The sequence below is a fragment of the Thunnus maccoyii genome, chromosome 24 (assembly GCF_910596095.1).
Source record: "Thunnus maccoyii chromosome 24, fThuMac1.1, whole genome shotgun sequence".
Taxonomy (NCBI): Eukaryota; Metazoa; Chordata; class Actinopteri; order Scombriformes; family Scombridae; genus Thunnus; species Thunnus maccoyii.
Genome location: NC_056556.1, coordinates 4,982,032 through 5,001,601, shown reverse-complemented (window position 1 = coordinate 5,001,601; position 19,570 = coordinate 4,982,032). Strand labels below are relative to the sequence as shown.

Sequence of the window (19,570 nt, the reverse complement as noted above, 5' to 3'; positions counted from 1 at the left end):
GTCAATAAAAGCCATTTTTCAATAATTTGAGCAGCATAAAAAAATCCATCCACCTTCATTGTACTGTGGTAATATTTCAAATATCTCACTATTTGGACAGATAAAGCCAAAGCTATCTGCATGGCTACACACCATTAGAGATACATATTTGTAAATTGGTTGAATTGACCCTTTAAAAATGTTGGCAAGATTTGTCACACAACAAAACCTCAATTCAAGTAAACAACAGGACTAGAGCAACTTTATTTATCTCAGAGGGGGGATATAACACTGTGATCGGCTGTAGAGGAACAAAACAAAGAACTAATGGAAAGAAAAAACTCAAAAAAACGGGACTTTTGGAAAAAATCAGATTTGTCATTTTTGCTTGTCTTCCTGCTTGCATTGTACCAAAAAACAGTGACATTAAAACATTTAAATACCAAATCTACAACTCCACTGCCTAAACACAGTGTTAATTATGAGTTAAACCAGGTTTTCTGTATGTCTTAAATGACACCTTTGCTTTTCATATACAGTATTTGTCAGCACTTGCAAGGAAAATAGATATTAGGTGACATACTTAGATGATTATCAAGCTGTTCATTTCTTAAAAAGGTGCAATTATGAACTTATTTCAGTGTCCGAGGGCAAGATAAAAATTTAATTATTGTATATGAAATATGTTTTCTTTTAACTTCTTTCCTTTATACTGATTTTATCTGTAACCCATAGCACTTGAGTAATAGCCTTTTCATTTTGTCTTACATGGGAAGATATTTTCAAATCATATTTTTAGCAATAACAAAGGGATATTTATTTTTTGTAAACCGTGCTTTTTCCTTTTCAACCATGATGTGTGATGTTTCACAAAGATTAATACAATTTGTAATCCAGCAAATGTGCAAACCCTACACAGTGATGTCTTATGCATACTGAAATCCTGAAAAGGGATGGGGACCAGTGTCCTATTGATAGAAATCAGAGATCTGTGCACATAGTAAGCACACAAATGAAATGTATGTACAGATATCTGAAAAGGATTCAGCCATACATGTTTGTCTATGCACTGTTGAAGAGCAATGCTTTTTTTTTAATTACAGGACATTTGTATTGAGAACAGTAAATGCACTGCAGCTAGCTTACTGGCATCTCCAGTGGAGCGGACACAAACACAATTGTGAATTTTAAGTGTCATTTGACAGTTTCTGTTTAATATGGAGGATAGAATGACATTTGTTATGTACTAACAGAGCCATACCACATGCAATACGTTTTGTATTAACTTTTACAGATTGTAATCTGTCTCTTTTGTTATGTGAGCAACATTCTGTATGAAATGCTGCATCTCATCGAATAAACCCGTGTGGAAATTGTGAGTTACGTTTTCAACTGATGGTGTGATGCTCATCTTAAACTGTCTTATATGTAGTTCTGTTTCAAGATTCAAACACCAACTGATATATACATATGCACACTGAGAAAAAAGGAAGGTGATGCATATGCATGTATTTTTGATAGTATTTTACAACAAAAAAGGTGTTTATATCATTGGTTCTCTAATGATGATGGCAACAATGACTTAAGTACTGTGGTGTTTTTTTAATTTTTACTTTCTTTTATCACTTTTATCACAGCAGTTGCTCAAAGTAATGGCTCAAAGTACAATTTAAAAGGGTCAGTTCACCCAAATGAGATCATCTGTAGACCTTACTGTGAACAATTTACATTGAGACTACTTTCAATTGAAGTCCCTATGAAAAGTGTTGATGGTGTGTGTTTTGGATTATCCAGACTATTGGAGAAATGTGCTTTTTAAACTCCTGACAGAATTAAAACCTTAGTAAATTAAGTCAAAACTATCTGCATGGCTACATACCAGCAGAGGGAGCACATTTTATTAAATTTTTTTCCAAATTTGGTTGAACCGGCCTTTTAAAGCCCAAAAATAAAAACTGAAAATCATTGGTAAAAGCAGTTGTTTGTGTGAATCATTATCTTAAGGCAGTGAATCCCAACCTCAGGATCCAATAAGTGGCCTGTAACATGATTAAAGAAATAACAAGGAAAAAATATTTCTTCTGACTTTTCACTACTTTTTTTTCTTTTTCTCATGAAAAACTGGTTAATTTTACTTCTAAAATCCTTGAAAAGAAACAGCCTGAGAAGGAAATATTTTTCATTGCTTGAACACTCACGGCAATTAAAGTTGACAGTAGAAATTGCTTAATTTTAAGGTGTCACAGCCCAAAAGACTAACTTACGGTGTTGTGGTTGACTTGTAATTGATGTCAGCTTCATAAGAGGCATCACTTGAATGAAAATGTGTGATAAGACACTTAAAATGCTCTTTCATTTTCCTGAATGGACACTACTTATATAATGTGATAGTTAAGACCTAATGGACTCTTTCTTAGGCCTGAAGGTTACAGCAGAGGAAATGGCCAGGGGTTTCATGATAGACATGGTTTACAGTCATGTGAACACCTGTGTGCACACAAACACAACACACAGAAATGCCCTTTAACCCCACTCCTTCAATTAACTACAACTGCCATGGGAAAATTATCACCTTGGTTTAGAGCAAATGAGACAAAGCTGTCTAATTATTACAGCATAGAGATAATGAAGACTGATTGATGTTTAAGACACACAGAGTCTTTAAATTTGAACATTTGTCATGTAAAAAGGACAACTGTGTCCATTTCATTTGGCATTTTTGAGCTTTATTGTATGGCATAGAGAAATTCTGGCTTCAGAGGAAATTGTCAAAGGTTTAGAGATATCTAAGATCATGATAGACACAGTTTACCATCATGTGAACACCTGTGTGCACACAAACACAATACACAGGTACTCCCTTTAAACCCACTCACTCAATAAACTATTACTGCGTAGTAGAGCAAAGGAGATAAAGCTGTCTAATTATTAATGAACACTGATGTTTAAGACACACAGACTCTTTACATTTGAACATTTGTCATGTAAAAAGGACAACTGTGTCCATTTCATTTGGCATTTTTGAGCTTTATTGTATGGCATAGAGAAATTCTGGCTTTTCTTTTAGTGATATTTACATTAAAAGTAATTTTTTTTCCTGTCTTTCTTGTACCATTTTACAACCTGAACCCAGTTACTGTACATACTCTGTAGCTGACATTCAGCTCTGATGTTGCAACATTTCCCTTGTGCTTCCTCCAGATAAGGAGGGCTGACTCATGAAGCCGTGCCGCTGTGTCAGACAGCTGCTGCTTGGCTGCTGTTTATGTCTCAGACTCCAAAAAACAAGAGCTGGGTTCCAGGAATACACAGCGTCTCCATAGAGAATGTAAAGGGCTCTGAAACAGCCCCCCTCCTCTTCTCTGCAGTCTCTTGTATGTTCTGTGTTTTTTCTCTGTGGATCATGTTCTGTAACTGTTCCTTTCATCAACCACCTGCCCACACATTTGTTCATTGTATAGAGAGCAGTTTTCTTTATGGATATACTGTATGTTGCCTTACCTGTTTTTACCTGCTTGACTGTTTCATTAAGTGACCTCTATCTGTCTGCATGTCTGTTACTGACATACTGTATTATATTTATATATATAATATATATATATATATATATTTATATATATAAACAAGGTCAAGTTGAGGTAATATCATACCTGCTTCAAAACCTCTGATGCAGATTCATTCATGTGTTCACTCAGTTGTAGCGGTTTAAAAGCACAGTTAAACAACCTCTTACATGTAATAAATTTGCTAAGGAAAACTACTGAAATTCTTTACAAAGAATATCTTATTCTTCCATTTAATGGATCAAGGAGTTTAAATGTATGATTGAGCACATATTAGCCATGTTTAATTTATTTTTTATGGTTGATCCTGATATTATTTAGAAAAAAAGATCTTAAAATTGGACTATTTTTAGGCAAAAATCGAAACATGCAGGTAAAATCTTGCAGCACTTCATGATGGCTTCTCCTTGATATTGTGGTTTAGACAGTATCTCATTTGTACATTACTTTGGACTAAAGCATCTGCTGAATTAAGACACGTAAAAATGCTAAATTAAGAAAATCAGTATGTAGATTAAGAGGGATTAAGTATTATCCATCAGAATGAGATACCTGGCAGTGTAGAGAAGGCTTTGAAACAACATAGAAAACAATTAAACAATTCAAAAGTTAAGTGAATGATTGATAAATTATATAATTTTGAGGTTTTTTATGTTAGGATTTTTGTGGTGAGTCCCTCTCTAATGTTTGTGGGGTTGTACCAAGGGACTTTAGACTCATGACATCAATATTTCTGGAATCCTGCAGATTTGGTTATAAACTGAAAATCCAATTCTCTTTTGAAGTTAAAAAACATTCATATACAAATAGAATTAAAACATTAAAAAAAACAAAATATAAGTATATATGAGTACACTTAATAATAAAACTTAATAATTTTATTAAGTTTCAGTTTAACCCAGATGTTTTCTTGTAATTAAATTTTATGTAAAAAATCATTAACGTGACTGCTTTGATGCACAGGAATATGAGGAAAGTTAAGATGACCAATTTGAAGTTAAATCACTGAACCATCAACATGACCAAGAAAACATTAAAATAGATCAGTTATGGGATTCTGTCGGAAGTACAGCTTATTTTCACAAGGCACTTCTCTTTCATGTGGTGTATTTTATTCAAGAAGGGCTGCAGGACAGTGAGTAATTCTGTGACTCATATCCCACTTAAACTGCTTGAATCAACTTAAATCACAATATTTGTTCATTCTGTGTGCTATCCAGGGGAAATTTTCACTTGTCATGGTGCTAGAGGAAAGGTCAAGGGTCACCAAAAACATTCAGAATCATCCTCTTGTACAAACTGTTGGGGCAATAAATGATTGCAAATAACAGGAAGAGAGAGGCAGCAAAAAAGAGGTGGAAATATAAGAATGACAGTGGAAGTTACTCAGAATTGCTAAACAAGGCTTGTTATTTTAGTTATTGTTAGCAATAAAAATGCAGAACATTCAAACCTCAAAGCAGAAATGATCTTTTCTTATGTCAAACAATAACACTCTCTTAAACTCCTCAAGGACGCCAGCATCCACGGCTGACATTACTAGCACTCCAAATATAGGCTAAATTTTGGTGAGGGAAAAACTGGCATGGCCATTTTCAAAGGGGTCACTTGATCTCTCACCTCAAGATATCTGAACGAAAATGGATTCTATGGGCACTCACAAGGGAGTGCATTTTTTGCATACTAGGGTCCCTAAACAGTCTTGGAATTGCATAGATTTTGTATGACTGGAAAACTGAGACTCTTGTGGATTCAATGAGCCCAATTGTATCCATGTGTGATGATGCTGGTCCCCATAGTAGCCATTTCATTGTAGTGAGACTTGGCCTCACTGTATAAAATGACCTATTGTGACCTCTAGGATAATCACAGCCTCATGAAACTTTACAGCCACAAACTAGAGACCAAGGGCATTCAGAGGATGTGTGGCTTTCCTATGTATATTGACATCATCAAGGGGGTTTCTAAGCAATTTCCAGAACAGAAGTGCTTGCCATCCAATCGCCAAAAATGCAATTCTTACAGAAATTTCCAAATGTCAAAAGTTTTTGATGCCAAATCACAGCATGATTTTTTCTGTGGTGTTCCTGAAGGTCTTGATGTCCCTATGTGGTAATTTGGAGGAATTTGTGACCATTTTATCAATTCCCAAGTGGTCAAAAATGGTTAAATTTTGCACCAAGTCTGTGTAACAAATGGTATCAAACCCCCCCTTTAAACAAGACAAAAATGGGTAGAGGTTAAGAAGGAAGTGGGTGCTCTTAATTTCCTCTTTTTCCCATTTCCTGCACCTTTTTACATTAAAACCAGTATTTATAAAAGACCTAAGATGAGTTTTCATGGTATCAGTTATTGTTAAAGTTATAGTATAAATATCACTTATGTTAGTGAATGCAGAAATAATTTGTATAATGATCTGAGTCAATAATCTAGAAAGTAGCAGAGGCATGCTAGTTTCTGTAACAGGCTTCATTCATTTTTCATTGAATAGTGTTCTTATCAGAACAGTGTTGGTGTGTTGTTTCACCTGCAGCTCCTCCCATCTCGTGAAAGCAGCTTGTAGAATTTTTTGCCCTGAGTTTCGCCTACAGGCATCACACGGCGCACAAATCCAACTTCATACACAGTCATTGTCAATAATCTCCCAAAAGTGGCTCTAATCTTTCTATGTAAAGGCTGTAATTTCTCATAAGGGTCGTATGATGTTTCTGCATCAGGGTTATGGCAGGACACAGCTGTAGGGCACTCTCCTGCAGGCAAAACTCAGGACGGGGCTAACTCATATGTAATACTAATATCAAAACTGTAACACCTGGGTGAGGCGCTGGAACTTAATAGTTTCAGTAATAACCTGATTGTTTTGTGTGACAGGTTTTATGGACTCATTGTCCAGATCAGTATTTCACGCTTCTCTCTATTTTTCTTCTCCTGGTTGGTTCAAGTTGGAGGTTAGTTTCACTTCGGTGTGACGCAGCTAATTTTCACCACGAAAAAGGTATTGTGACCTTTTTAAAAATCGGGTTTTATTGTTTGAGACTGTTAACGTTAAAGGTGCAGCATTCTTAAAATCAGCTTCTATTGAGCACTCTTGTGACTTTTTTCAACACATAAGACAGTGTTAAATTGTTTAATAGGGTACAGTAACGGTCCCTTGTCTCGTCAACACAGGACAGCCTTGCAGCTTTTAGGAAGTGATGGAAGTATTCAGACTCTCTACTTGAGTAAAAGTTGCAATACCACAATCTAAAAGTACTCCACTATGAATTAAAGTCTTACAAATCTTAGTTAAGTAACTGTATTATTATATATTATATTAATTAATTACTATTGCTGATGCATTATTGTTTAAGCAGCACTTAAATGTTTGTTAATACTAGTAGTAATGTATAATGATGCACAACTATTTTATAAGGTGATTAGTTTGGTTTGGAAATAAAATCTTAAGCTGTCAAACAAAATTAGTGGAATAAAAATAATATATGATAATTTCTCTGAAACAGAGTGGAGTAAGTAGAAAAGTGAAGTAGCAGAAAAGTGAACAAAATACACAATATATCTAAATATGTAGGTTCTACTGTATAGTATACAGTATATTAAACCAATTATGAAATTGATTTAGTTCACCCACGCTGTCAGTGGCTCTTTAAGGAAATGGAAAATAACAAGCCTACCACTGAGACACCTCTGGGTCAATTCAGTCCTTCATAAACCTTCCTAACAACAACAAAAGAGACTGAAAGAAGATTGAATAAATGTCACAATATAAAGTGAACCAGTATCATTCAGAAACATTTTGTCTTGTAGCTTATTTTGTGTGAAATCACACAGATGGCAGACATAAACTCTGATTACTGTTTTGTGTGAAGGGATACAGAGTTGAGCTGCTGTGTACTTGACCATGGAATAGATGATGTTGTTAATGTGCACCATCTAGTGGATTTAAAGTAGAACTACTGTGATTGATGCAATAATACCACAGGTCATTCATACCACTCAGTCCTGACCAATAAGTAGGGAGATAACATTTATATAAAATATAATTAGAATAAATGTGAAAATTTGTGGTTTTAAAAAATACTTTAACCTTTACTTTACTTTTACTACTTTTTACTATACTTTTTAAAAATGTTGGAAAAAGTTTGGTTGGTGGCTAGCCAGATTTTTCTGATTTACAATCCAACTTACTTCTGTAGGTTCTGGACTTGATTTCCGGCTGCAGCTTTAACGTTACACTAATGTTTTCTAGAGTTTGACAGAGAAAGTTCAGAAGTCTGACATTGGACTGACATTGGAGAATAAACAGAATCTTCTTTCTCAATGTCTCCTCTACAGATGAAAGTAGAAAATCTGTGTGACTTGACATGGATGTTGATTTAACAGGTAAGCTTCTTCCAAGCTGGAAGATAAGCTGGCATTGTTGATTCTGACTGTACAGTGCACTATGACAAAACACGCTGGCAAAATATTTATCATGGTATGGAACATTTGTTATCTTGGTGGTGGAAAAGGAGCATTACCAAAACAATCAAGCATCTGTATTTTTGCCATTTCCTTCTTCTGCCACACAGCAGGCTCAAAAGCATCTTCAATTTCATTTTCAGCCTGACTGACATAGCATGTTGGGTTTGTTTTGTGTAAAGGTGTAAGCCCTACTATGGATCTGCCTGAGGGGCAAGATGATGGTATCCCTCACTCTGAAGTCACTTCATTTGGAGAACATGACTACAAAACCAAAGTTCAGAGGTAAGATGATGATTTCTAAAGCCCTATGACTGTCAGAGCCTACACAGTACCTGATTTTGCCTACATTGTTATTAAAAGTGAAAACTCTGTGTTGTGTTGAAGCCCAGAACAACAGCAGCAGGAGGAGAGACCACCCTCCCCTGTACCCAGCTGTGTGTCCATGAAGAGCAACCAGTCAATAGAGCCACCGCTTGGTTTAAAAGGACATCATTCTGAAACAGAGTAAGTTAACAAGTTTATCATCTTATCACCTAAGAAGAGTTGGTCCATTGTTCTATAAGTCTTTAATATAAAAAAGTAAAAGCTGTTTTTGTAAGCTGTTTTTGTTGTGTTTTAAGTCCAGAGCAGCTGCAAAAACCAGTCTCCCCTGTATCCAGCTGTGTTTCCATGAAGAGCAACCAGTCAATCGAGCCACCTCTTGGTTTGAAAGGACATCATTCTTCTGCAACAGAGTAAGTCAACATTTTACTATGTACTATGTAAGCGTCAATAAAGCAATTTCTAGAATGAAACTATCTTTTGTGAATTGTTTGTCTCTGTCAGGACCCAGGAGGAGAGACCAGAGTCTCCTGTATCCAGCTGTGTATCCATGAAGAGCAACCAGTCAATCGAGCCACCTCTTGGTTTTAAAGGACAATATTCATCTAAACCAGAGTAAGGCATTGTCTGTTGATTCAGTCTGTCTGTCCAGTTTGTCTTTTAATTCTTCTTAAGCTCCTTGCCTTCTTATGTTGATCTATGCCATTTATCCTCTCGACTCTGACTGTGAAGAAATTTTTGTTGAAAATTTGTCTTGAGAAATGTCAATGTCATATAGGACTGCAATTTATGATTGTTTTCATTATCAATTAATCCCCCAATGTTTTCTCAATTATCAAAAAATAGTTAAAAACACCCATTGTAATTTCCCAGATCTAAAGTTGACATCCTGCTTTTAAGCTTCACTGTCCGAAAATAGTCCAAACACCTAAGATATTCAGTTACCTAACAGAAAACAAAGAAAAACTGTGAATCTTCAAATTTTGAGGCATATTTGCTTGAATAATAACAAATGATAAATTGAATATCAAAACAGATTAATTTTCAATCAACTAATGGATAATATGACTAATCAGCTATACTGTTATTATTGTTATAAAATGTTTTCAGTGTTTATGATATTCCATTTTGTTCCAAGAGCCAGAAAAATCTAAATCTGAAAAAACAAGGTTGAGCTGTGCTGGGCTGAGCAAGCTACATAGTTGTCTGTAGGGCTAAACATCGAAATCAAAATTTTATCGAAATCGCAATATGACCTACTGACCTACAATTTTCAAATCACGGGAGGCCCAATATTTGTTGAAGGCAAAATGTATGTCAAAATACCATTTTTGATGAAATATTGTCATTCTGCAGAGATGTCCTGACCTACACATCATATTCTACAGACTTAAGAAAATATCTTTGTTTGGTTCAGATCCCTTCAAAAATCACACCATGATCATTTTAATATGTTTTTCAATTAAAATGAGAATAATTATGTAAAAATTATCATTCTCTCTAATAAATCATATATCAATTGCAATATCAGTCAAAACAATTGCAATTAGATATTTTTTCAAAGTTGTTCAGCCCTAGTTGACTGTAATATTCAGTGATAACTGTAAATATGCCTCCTTCTTTTATGCCCCACATCTATTTAATAGATAAATGATCATCCAAATATCCACAAGTAGGAGATAAGATGTCTGTCCAGGGATAGGATCTTGTATAGGACCAGTTTAGTGGCAGAATGTGCGGTCGCATGTTCAATCCAAAACAGAAGTGGCTCAAGTATCGACCCCTGTGGGACTCCACATTTTAAACTTTAATAATATTGAATTTTTGTCTGCTGAAGGTTGTGTTCTGTCATATGTATATAAACACAACCAAGCCAGTTCCCTTGATACCAACAAAGTTCACGAGATAATCCAAGGTGATTGTATGCAAATTTTGTAACTGTAGCATTATAAAGGTTGAATGAAAAGTGCTGGAAATAGGAGATGATACTGAACTGAGCCTCTTTTCTAGAGCAGCCTCAGTTTTCATTCATCTGTGCACACTCCTACCTGAGAACTGACCCAACAGTCATAGTCTGTTTTTCATGGCTTTTTCACCCTATCAGAGTGGTTTCCAACCTGAAGGTCAGTAACCCTCCAAGATAAATCATAGGGATGACAGGATAATTAACATTATAGAAAAGCAGGAAAAAAACATTTTTAGAAAAATTTAAAGAGTTTTTGTATAATTTTACCTCATTGTGTATCTGTAAATTATTCAAGAAATATAATTTGAGAAGGAAAAATAAGTCTTTGGATGAGTCGATCACAACCCGTTGACAAACTGTGACAAAGGGTCCCAAATAAAAGCCCTTTTCTAAAGGGATAAGGAGATTTTTTGTTAAATCCGGTAATACAAAAAGTCAGCCAGTATGAAAATGGATATTCAAAATGCTGAGGTGTGTTTTCCTCCACAGACTACAACAGCAGACATCAGAGGTTCATAGTGGTCAATCTGCCCTGGAACATCAAACAGACTCTGTATTTATGGTGTGTAAATGTACACACACACACACACACACACACACAGTGAGTGAGAGAGAGAGAGCAAAGTAGTTCCAACAACCAGTCCATAAAATATTGTCCTAATGTTCTCCATGGCACATTGATTAGACAAACAGGCTTCCACTACGTGATGGATGGAATTGCTGTTGATTGTTTTTCAGCTGCTTGAGGAGAGCATTGTCACTTTTGTGAGGAAGGAGCTAAAGAGGATGCAGAAGGTTCTGAGTTCAGAGTGCTCGGAAGAAGAGATGATGGACGGTGAGGAGAAAGAGGAAATGAGGAGCAGCAGAGAGGCATTTCTAAAAATCACACTTCACTTCCTGAGAAGAATAAAGCAGGAGGAGCTGGCTGACTATCTGCAGAGGAGTAAGAATATTTTTACAGTTTTAACATGATGATCCTATTTATTGCAGCATTAACTCATTTGTGTTTTGTTCATGCAGAATCTCCTGCCATGTGCCAGCGGAAACTCAAATCTAGTTTGAAGCAGAAGTTCCAGTGTTTGTTAGAGGGGACTGCTAAAACAGGGAACCCAACACTTCTAAATGAGATCTACACAGAGCTCTACATCACAGAGGGAGGGATTTCAGAGGTCAGTGATAAACATGAGGTCAGACAGATTGAAACAGTGGCCAGGAAACCAGCCAGACCAGAAACAACAATTGTATGCAAACACATCTTCCAACCCTTGCTGGGAAGAGATGAACCAATCAGAACAGTGATGACAAAGGGAGTGGCTGGCATTGGGAAAACAGTCTTAACACAGAAGTTCACTCTGGACTGGGCTGAAGACAAAGCCAACCAGGACATACAGTTCACATTTCCATTCACCTTCCGAGAGCTGAATCTGCTGAAAGGGAAAAGGTACAGCTTGGTGAAACTCATTCATCACTTCTTTGGTGAGACTAAAGAGGCAGGAATCTGTAGGTTTGACAAATCCCAGGTTGTGTTCATCTTTGACGGTCTGGATGAGTGTCGACTTCCTCTGAACTTCACCAACAACGAGGACCTGACTGATGTTACAGAGTCCGCCTCAGTGGATGTGCTGCTGACAAACCTCATCAGTGGGAAACTGCTTCCCTCTGCTCGCCTCTGGATAACCACACGACCTGCAGCAGCCAATCAGATCCCTCCTGAGTGTGTCGACATGGTGACTGAGGTGAGAGGGTTCACTGACCCTCAGAAGGAGGAGTACTTCAGGAAGAGATGCAGAGATGAGGAGCAGGCCAGCACCATCATCTGCCACATCAAGACATCACGGAGCCTCCACATCATGTGCCACATCCCAGTCTTCTGCTTGATCACTGCTACAGTTCTGGAGGATGTGTTGAAAAGCAGAGTGGGAAAAGAGCTGCCCAAGACCCTGACGGAGATGTACATCCACTTTCTGGTGGTTCAAGCCAAACTATGGAATGTCAAGTATCACGTTGGAGCTGAGACAGATCCACATTGGAATCCAGGCAGCAGGGAGATGATTCTGTCTCTGGGAAAACTGGCTTTTGAGCAACTGCAAAAAGGCAACCTGATCTTCTATGAATCAGACCTGACAGAGTGTGGCATTGATATCACAGCAGCCTCAGTGTACTCAGGAGTGTTCACACAGATCTTTAAAGAGGAGAAAGGGCTGTACCAGGAGAAGGTCTTCTGCTTTGTTCATCTGAGTATTCAGGAGTTTCTGGCTGCTCTTTATGTCTTTCTGACTTTCACTGACTCCAGTGTTGATCTCCTGTCCCAGTCGAAACGCTGGTGGTCCAAAATATTAACAGACAAGTCTAAACTATCACATCTCTTTCAAAGTGCTGTGAACATGGCTTTACAGAGTCCAAATGGTCACCTGGATCTGTTCCTCCGCTTCCTCCTGGGCCTTTCACTGCAGTCCAATCAGACTCTTCTACGGGGCCTAATAACACAGAGAGGAAGTAGTTCACAGAGCAAGCAGGAAACAGTTCAGTACATCAAGAGCGTGATCAGGAAGAATCTCTCCCCGGAGAGAAGTATCAATCTCTTCCACTGTCTGAATGAGCTGAATGATCAATCTCTAATGGAAGAGATCCAACAGTACCTGAGTTCAGGAAGTCTCAGCACAGACAAGCTATCTCCTGCTCAGTGGTCAGCTCTAGTCTTCATCTTGCTGTCATCAGAGAAAGAGCTGGATGTGTTTGACCTGAAGAAATATTCAGCCTCCGAGGAGGGTCTTCTGAGGCTGCTGCCAGTTGTCAAAGCCTCCAATAAGTCTCTGTAAGTCCATAGAAAACTGGATAAATTTAATAGACACTAATTATCAACTCCATAGATATAAGTACACCAGTAGTTACACTTTAATAATTACATGACACAGTCTGCTGTCTTGTTTCATATGTCTTGCAACCCTTAGTAACTTCAGGCTAGCATCTTCATCTTTAGTGTGGTTGCATGCGCTATTTTTGGGTTTTTTCTGTTCTTTTTCATGTTTAACAATACTGTTGGCCAGGATTGGTGGAATCTCCACAAACAATGGGGGGAGGGATGAGGGGAGAGCATTTGGATCAGAATAAATAACACATATTTTCTCTCACAAATGAAAGGGTTCATAAGCAATAAGACACACACTTCCTCAAACTCAGGAGTATTTCTACTACAGCATTACTTGGTCTGGTATGATGAATAGCCTTTGGTAGCTAATGTTAGTTAATATTAACAAGCTTTATATAGATGCTGCTGTGTTACTGACTTTTAAGTGTCAGTTTGCGAACTTTAGGACCCTCCTGCTCTACTGTTACACTATGTTTCAGCATTTGCCATCATCTTTTTAGTGTCACTTGTGGCCACAGTGGTTGATGTTTATCAAAGGTCACAAAGGTTTGCTTTAAATGTTATCTGGTACGAAATTGCATTTCAGCAAATCATAATACATTATAGTATTTATTTATTGTAATGTTTGGGATTAATATTAGTCTTTTATGAGGTCAGAAATAAGGAAAATCTTAAAAATTCATTCTTGTTGCATGTTTTTCTTCAGGCTGAGTGGCTGTAACCTGTCAGAGAAAAGCTGTGAAGGTCTAGCATCAGTTCTAAGCTCTTCTAGTCTGAGAGACCTGGATCTGACTAACAACGACCTGCAGGACTCTGGAGTGAAGTGGCTCTGTGCTGGACTGGAGAATCCACAGTGTCACCTGGAAACAATGAGGTTAGATTATATGGTAGTTAACAATTCATGAATGTCTTCTTTTGTAATTCCACTCAAGGCTTTAAATATGTATTCCCCTGACACTATAGATGTTTTCTGCCTAAATGTACTTGAATATAACACACACAGGAAAGCGAAATATCTAAAAAAAAAAAAAAAAAAAACAACAACAAATTTCTCTATTTGTTTTCCTAGGTTGAACCAAAACAATCTCACAGACAAATGCTGTCAGGAGTTAGCATCAGTTCTCAGCAGCAAATTGTCTAGTTTGAAAGAGCTGGATATGAGTTACAATGACCTGCAGGACTCAGGAATGAAGCTTCTTTCTGCCGGACTGGAAAGTCCAAACTGTACATTGGAAATACTCAGGTTAGGGTATATTATGTTTCACAGGTGTTAAAGAATCAGAGGTGTGATACTTTAGCGTATAGTCATATTCTTAAAGAACTTGTTTTTTTATTTAATATGCAAGTTGATTGAAATTCTTCTTCAGGCTGAGTGGCTGTAATCTATCAGAGAGAAGTCATGGCACTCTGGCCTCAGTGCTGAGCTCCCAGTCCTCTGGTCTGAGAGAGCTGGACTTGAGTAACAATGATCTGCAGGATTCAGGAGTAAAGCTGTTCTCTGTTGGACTGGAGAGTCAACATTGTAAACTGGAAACTCTGAGGTTAGATCACATTATGACACCCTCTAATACTGCAGGCTGTTTGTTCTTATTTTTGTAGCATTTGTGGTTAACATTTCCCGTCTTGATCAAATTAAAAGCTGTTGAGTTGTTGTTTATTACATATGCTCCAATCCTTTTATTTTGAGAGTGAACAGACTTAGAGAAACAGTTGTAATGTGTACTTGAACCCATTGTACTGTAGAAAGCTTAACACTTGAAATATAACATTTTTTTCCTTCTTTTTATCAGGTTAAATAAAATGAGGCTCACTGAGAAATGCTGTCAGGAGTTGTCATCCGTTCTCAGCAGCAAGTCCTCTCTTCTGAAAGTGTTGGACTTGAGTGACAATGACCTGCAGGATTCAGGAATGAAACTGCTCTCTGTTGGATTGGCAGGTCTACACTGTCCACTCTAAACACTCAGGTTAGATCAGGTTATAAGATTTTGGAGTAACTTGAATTTGTATCCATGCTGTATATTAGTAAATGTTTCTGTCCCTTTGTCAGGTTGAATCAAACCAACCTCACAGAGAAATGCTGCCAGGAGATCTCATCAGTTCTCAGATCTGAGTCTTCCAGTCTGAGGGAGCTGGACCTCAGTAACAATGATCTGCAGGATTCAGGAGTGAACTTGCTGTCTGGTGGACTGGGAAGTCCACACTGCCCACTGGAAATGATCAGGTGAGCTCTTGTGGATTTCTGCATCACATGTATCTTTATATCTAGCTCTGTGGTTAATGTGATTTCCGATTGCCTTAATCTTCCCTAAGTCAAAATATTTTCAAAAATCCAATGTCTACAATATGCCTCATAGGGCATTATACAAAAAAGAAAACAAATTTACATTATTTGCTTGAGTAAGTCAAACTATGAACTACTGGAAACTGTTTCGCCGTCACATTCCCTTGCGCTGTCTTTACTGATTCCTGCTATAACAGATTACAAGTCACTAATGCCATTACTAATACCACTTCTTTGAATGCTGTTTAGATTACTACTCAACAATTTATATAAGCAAGTATATTACATAACACAACATCAAACATTTAGCCTTTACTTGTAACATTTATTGTCAATTAAATGTTTTTATTCGATATGTGAGTTGACAGACTGAAATTCTTCAGGTTAAGTGGCTGTAAGCTATCAGAAAGAAGCTGTGAGGCTCTGGCATCAGCTCTCAACCGCCAGTCTTCTAGTCTGAGAGAGCTGGATCTGAGTAACAATGACCTGCAGGACTCAGGAGTGAAGCTGCTCTCTGTTGAACTGAAGAGTGCACACTGTACACTGGAAACTCTCAGGTCAGATGTTATTTTAGCATTACCTTGTAACATTTGTTGTGTAGATAACATTATTTTACTGGTGTTCATTTAATTAATGGTAATTATATGTATTTGTAGTTTAAAATGCTATCTTGTTAATAGGAACTACATAAGGATGTTCATATTGCCAGTGATGTTAGAAATTGTTTAGGTAGACAGAGTGATACGCCTCAAGTAAGAGAGTGATGTATTATATTTGTATTATATTTACTCTCAGCATTCTGTTGTTCATTAAAAGTATACCTAGTTATACAGAAGAAGAGGTCCTACAAGAAACCAGAAGCTTGAGTTCAGAATTTTTACATATAAGTGAATGTCAGGTACATTCAAGCCCTTGCCAAACAAGTTCACACAATGCTGATTAAGGCTATCACTGCAAGATTTACCAACTTTCCCACACTGGCACACCAGTAGTGATGTGTTTAACGTCAGTCAGCAATGATTGGTTTGCGACTGTCAACCGAGGCTGTCTGTCCTCAGTGCACCCCAACTGCATCACCTTGCTAGTGTGTGGGTCAGCTCACATAAAAAGCGTTAGGGGTCCGCAGTGATGACGTTGACAGTGTTTGTGTAATTACTCTCACTGCCAGAAGGGGGAGACAAAAGTTCCGCACTGCAGGTTTAAACTACCTTGCTAAAATATAGTTTATCAGAACCCTTATCTGTTCACTAAAAATGAAACCATCTAGAAATCTAAATATTGTTTCCATTTTTCAGATTGAATCAAACTAGACTCACAGAGAAATGCTGTCAGGAGTTCTCATCAGTTCTCAGCTCCCAGTCTTCTAGCCTGAGAGAGCTGGAACTGAGTAACAATAACCTGCAAGATTCAGGAGTGAGGCTGCTTTCTGCCGGACTTCGGAGTCAAAACTGTAGACTTGAGACTTTCAGGTCAGCAAGCATTGTTAATTTTATTCACCTGTGCTTTTCCTACTATTGCAAATCTAAATGCCCATTTTGAGGAAGAATCACAAGCCTAGAGAGCCTGTGAGATGGCTCCACATGTGCTCAAGTTCTTTTGAAACCATAACTAATTTCAAAGCATGGGGCTTAAGGAGAAAACATTTCAAGGAAATCATTTTAATTAGGGACACAGCTAGACTCTTTTTTTCAACAAAATACCTCAGTTGTGCATGTTTGTGTAGGTTGTCAGGCTGTCTGATCACAGAGGATGGCTGTGCTTCTCTGGCCTCAGCTCTGAGCTCCAACCCCTCCCATCTGAGAGTGCTGGATCTGAGCTACAATCACCCAGGAGACTCAAGTATTAATCTACTCTCTTCTGGACTGGAAGATCCACGCTGGAGACTGGACACACTCAGGTATAGAGAAACAATAACTAAAAGATGGATACAGGGAAAGATGGTTATGAAGGTTATTATTACTGTATCTATATTTTTCTGACTTCATTTTTTCCAACAGTGTCGACCATGGTGGCATGCAATGGCTGAAATCTGGTCTGAGGAAGTGTAAGTGTGTAAAAAGAAATTTTAATTTCTGTTTTAAAAACGTCAATTTGTCTGACATCCATTCAGTCACAAACTTCACCACCGTGCTGCTACATTTCTTCTCATTTTTTTTCTATCCATCAGATGCATGCAAACTCACATTGGACCCAAACACAGCACACAAAAACGTCCTCCTATCTGACAACAACAGAAAGGTGATGCTGGCAATAGAGAAGCAGCCATATCCTGATCACCGTGACAGATTTGACTGGTGCTATCAGCTGCTGTGCACAACTGGTCTGAGTGGTCGTTGTTACTGGCAGGTTGAGTGGGAAGCAGGGGTGGATATCGGAGTGACTTACAGAGGAATCAGAAGGAGAGGAGCTCGAGATGGCAGCAGGCTTGGGTGGAATGAGATGTCATGGAGTCTAGAGCTCTCTGATAAATGTTACTATGCTTGGCATAATAACATAAGAACAGCTCTTCTCACCCCTCCCTCCACTTCCTCTAAGAGAGTTGGAGTGTATCTGGATTGGCCTGCTGGCTCCCTATCCTTCTACACAGTCTCATCTGACTCACTGATCCACCTGTACACCTTCTACTGCACCTTCACTGAACCCCTCTACCCTGGTTTTGGGTTTTTGTCACTTGAGTCGTCAGTGTCCTTGTGTTAGGATATTCTAACATCAGCATGCTCACAATGACAATTCTAACATGCTGATGTTAAGCAGGTATAATGTTTACCATATTCACCATCTTAGTTTAGCATGCTCACAAATAACATTTGCTAATAAGCACTAAATACAAAGGAAAGCTGAGGCTGATAGGAATGTCATTAGTTTTGCAGATATTTCATAATAAACCAAAGTATTGGACAAACTTAAATTTTGACATGTTGGTGGGGGTAGATGAAAAGTCAGGGGATCATCAAAGTTAGAGGGATACATCTGAAAACCATGAATGTTTGTACCAAATTTTGTGCCAATCCATCCAGTAGATGTTGAGATAAAAACATATTGGGGGCAATGAGTGTGTGTGCAAAATTTCATGGCAATCCAGTAGTTGAGATCTTTCAGTCAGGACCAAAGTGGTGGACAGATCGAAAGACTGACATTACTATCCCAACAGTGCGGCTAAAAATGAAGACTTCCTCAAAAACACCCTAGTTTTAGTTGGATGACAATGCATTTTTGACATTATCTCACAGGTTTTGAGAAGGTCTCATGAGCTTTCAGGGTCTACAAAAAGGTCTCAACATAGGGAGGAGCAGTGTCATCATTCAACTCATTTGAAAGCGTGACAATAACTTAAATTGATGTTTTCACACAACAGTAGCAATTTACATTAATCAAACCTGCATCTTAGTGTAATAATAATTTATGCTTGTATATATTTGTATATTATATAAAGTAATACTATCAAATGTTTCATATGTATGAAAATGGGTGGCACGGTAGCCTGCAGGGATGCTTTGCAGTATAATGTGTCACATGTATAGTTCATAATTTGTTTTATGTTTATATCAAACCACCAACTGTGGGATTTGCTCGTCAGATTAAAAAAATATAATTCTGCACTCAGTATAAAATGTGAAGCTTCATTTCACATACGTCAGCAGAGTATCACTTGTATTTTCCACATGACAGCATCATTTTCACATCTCTTTACAAAAAGAGATGTGAAAATGATGACTAAGCACAGTTTTGGTTCAAGTTCAGCAGATAAAATCTGCAACACTGAACTATTGCATAAATGTTTAAACTGCTTTTATTCCAGCTTCCACCTTCAATCTATTTCACTAATGTAGTATACATTATATTTAGGACTTCATCTACTTCTAACTTCTAAATTTGCTTCTATATCTGTATTCTTTCTTTTATTCCACTCAGGTTTTCATGCACCTGACACAGCAATGTTTTATTTTTTTGTCTTGATACTTTTACCATATGTTCTGTCGGATGTTTTCAGTTTCATACTCTGGTCCTGAAGAAACTTTGTCTCATTTAAACAGTATTTCTAAAATTAAAATGGCAATCCTATAAAACTTTAAATTAAAGCCAAACATGTATTGATACGACTTAATTACTGATATCATTAAACATTGAGA

At 37.5% G+C, this 19,570-nt stretch overlaps 1 protein-coding gene across 1 annotated transcript; it reads left to right on the top strand.

Annotated features, from left to right (window-relative positions):
• The first annotated feature begins 6,346 nt into the window (after positions 1-6,346).
• LOC121892373 (NACHT, LRR and PYD domains-containing protein 12-like) lies at positions 6,347-18,218 on the top strand. Its single transcript, XM_042405399.1, is given in 19 exon segments — positions 6,347-6,537; positions 7,875-7,922; positions 8,183-8,285; positions 8,388-8,507; positions 8,624-8,737; positions 8,829-8,939; positions 10,780-10,852; positions 11,029-11,233; positions 11,311-13,105; positions 13,866-14,033; positions 14,229-14,402; positions 14,527-14,700; positions 14,950-15,123; positions 15,207-15,380; positions 15,824-15,997; positions 16,736-16,909; positions 17,164-17,337; positions 17,438-17,484; positions 17,608-18,218. Coding segments are annotated over 18 exon segments (4,503 nt in total). The 5' UTR covers positions 6,347-6,537; positions 7,875-7,903; the 3' UTR covers positions 18,138-18,218.
• The last annotated feature ends 1,352 nt before the right edge of the window (positions 18,219-19,570 follow it).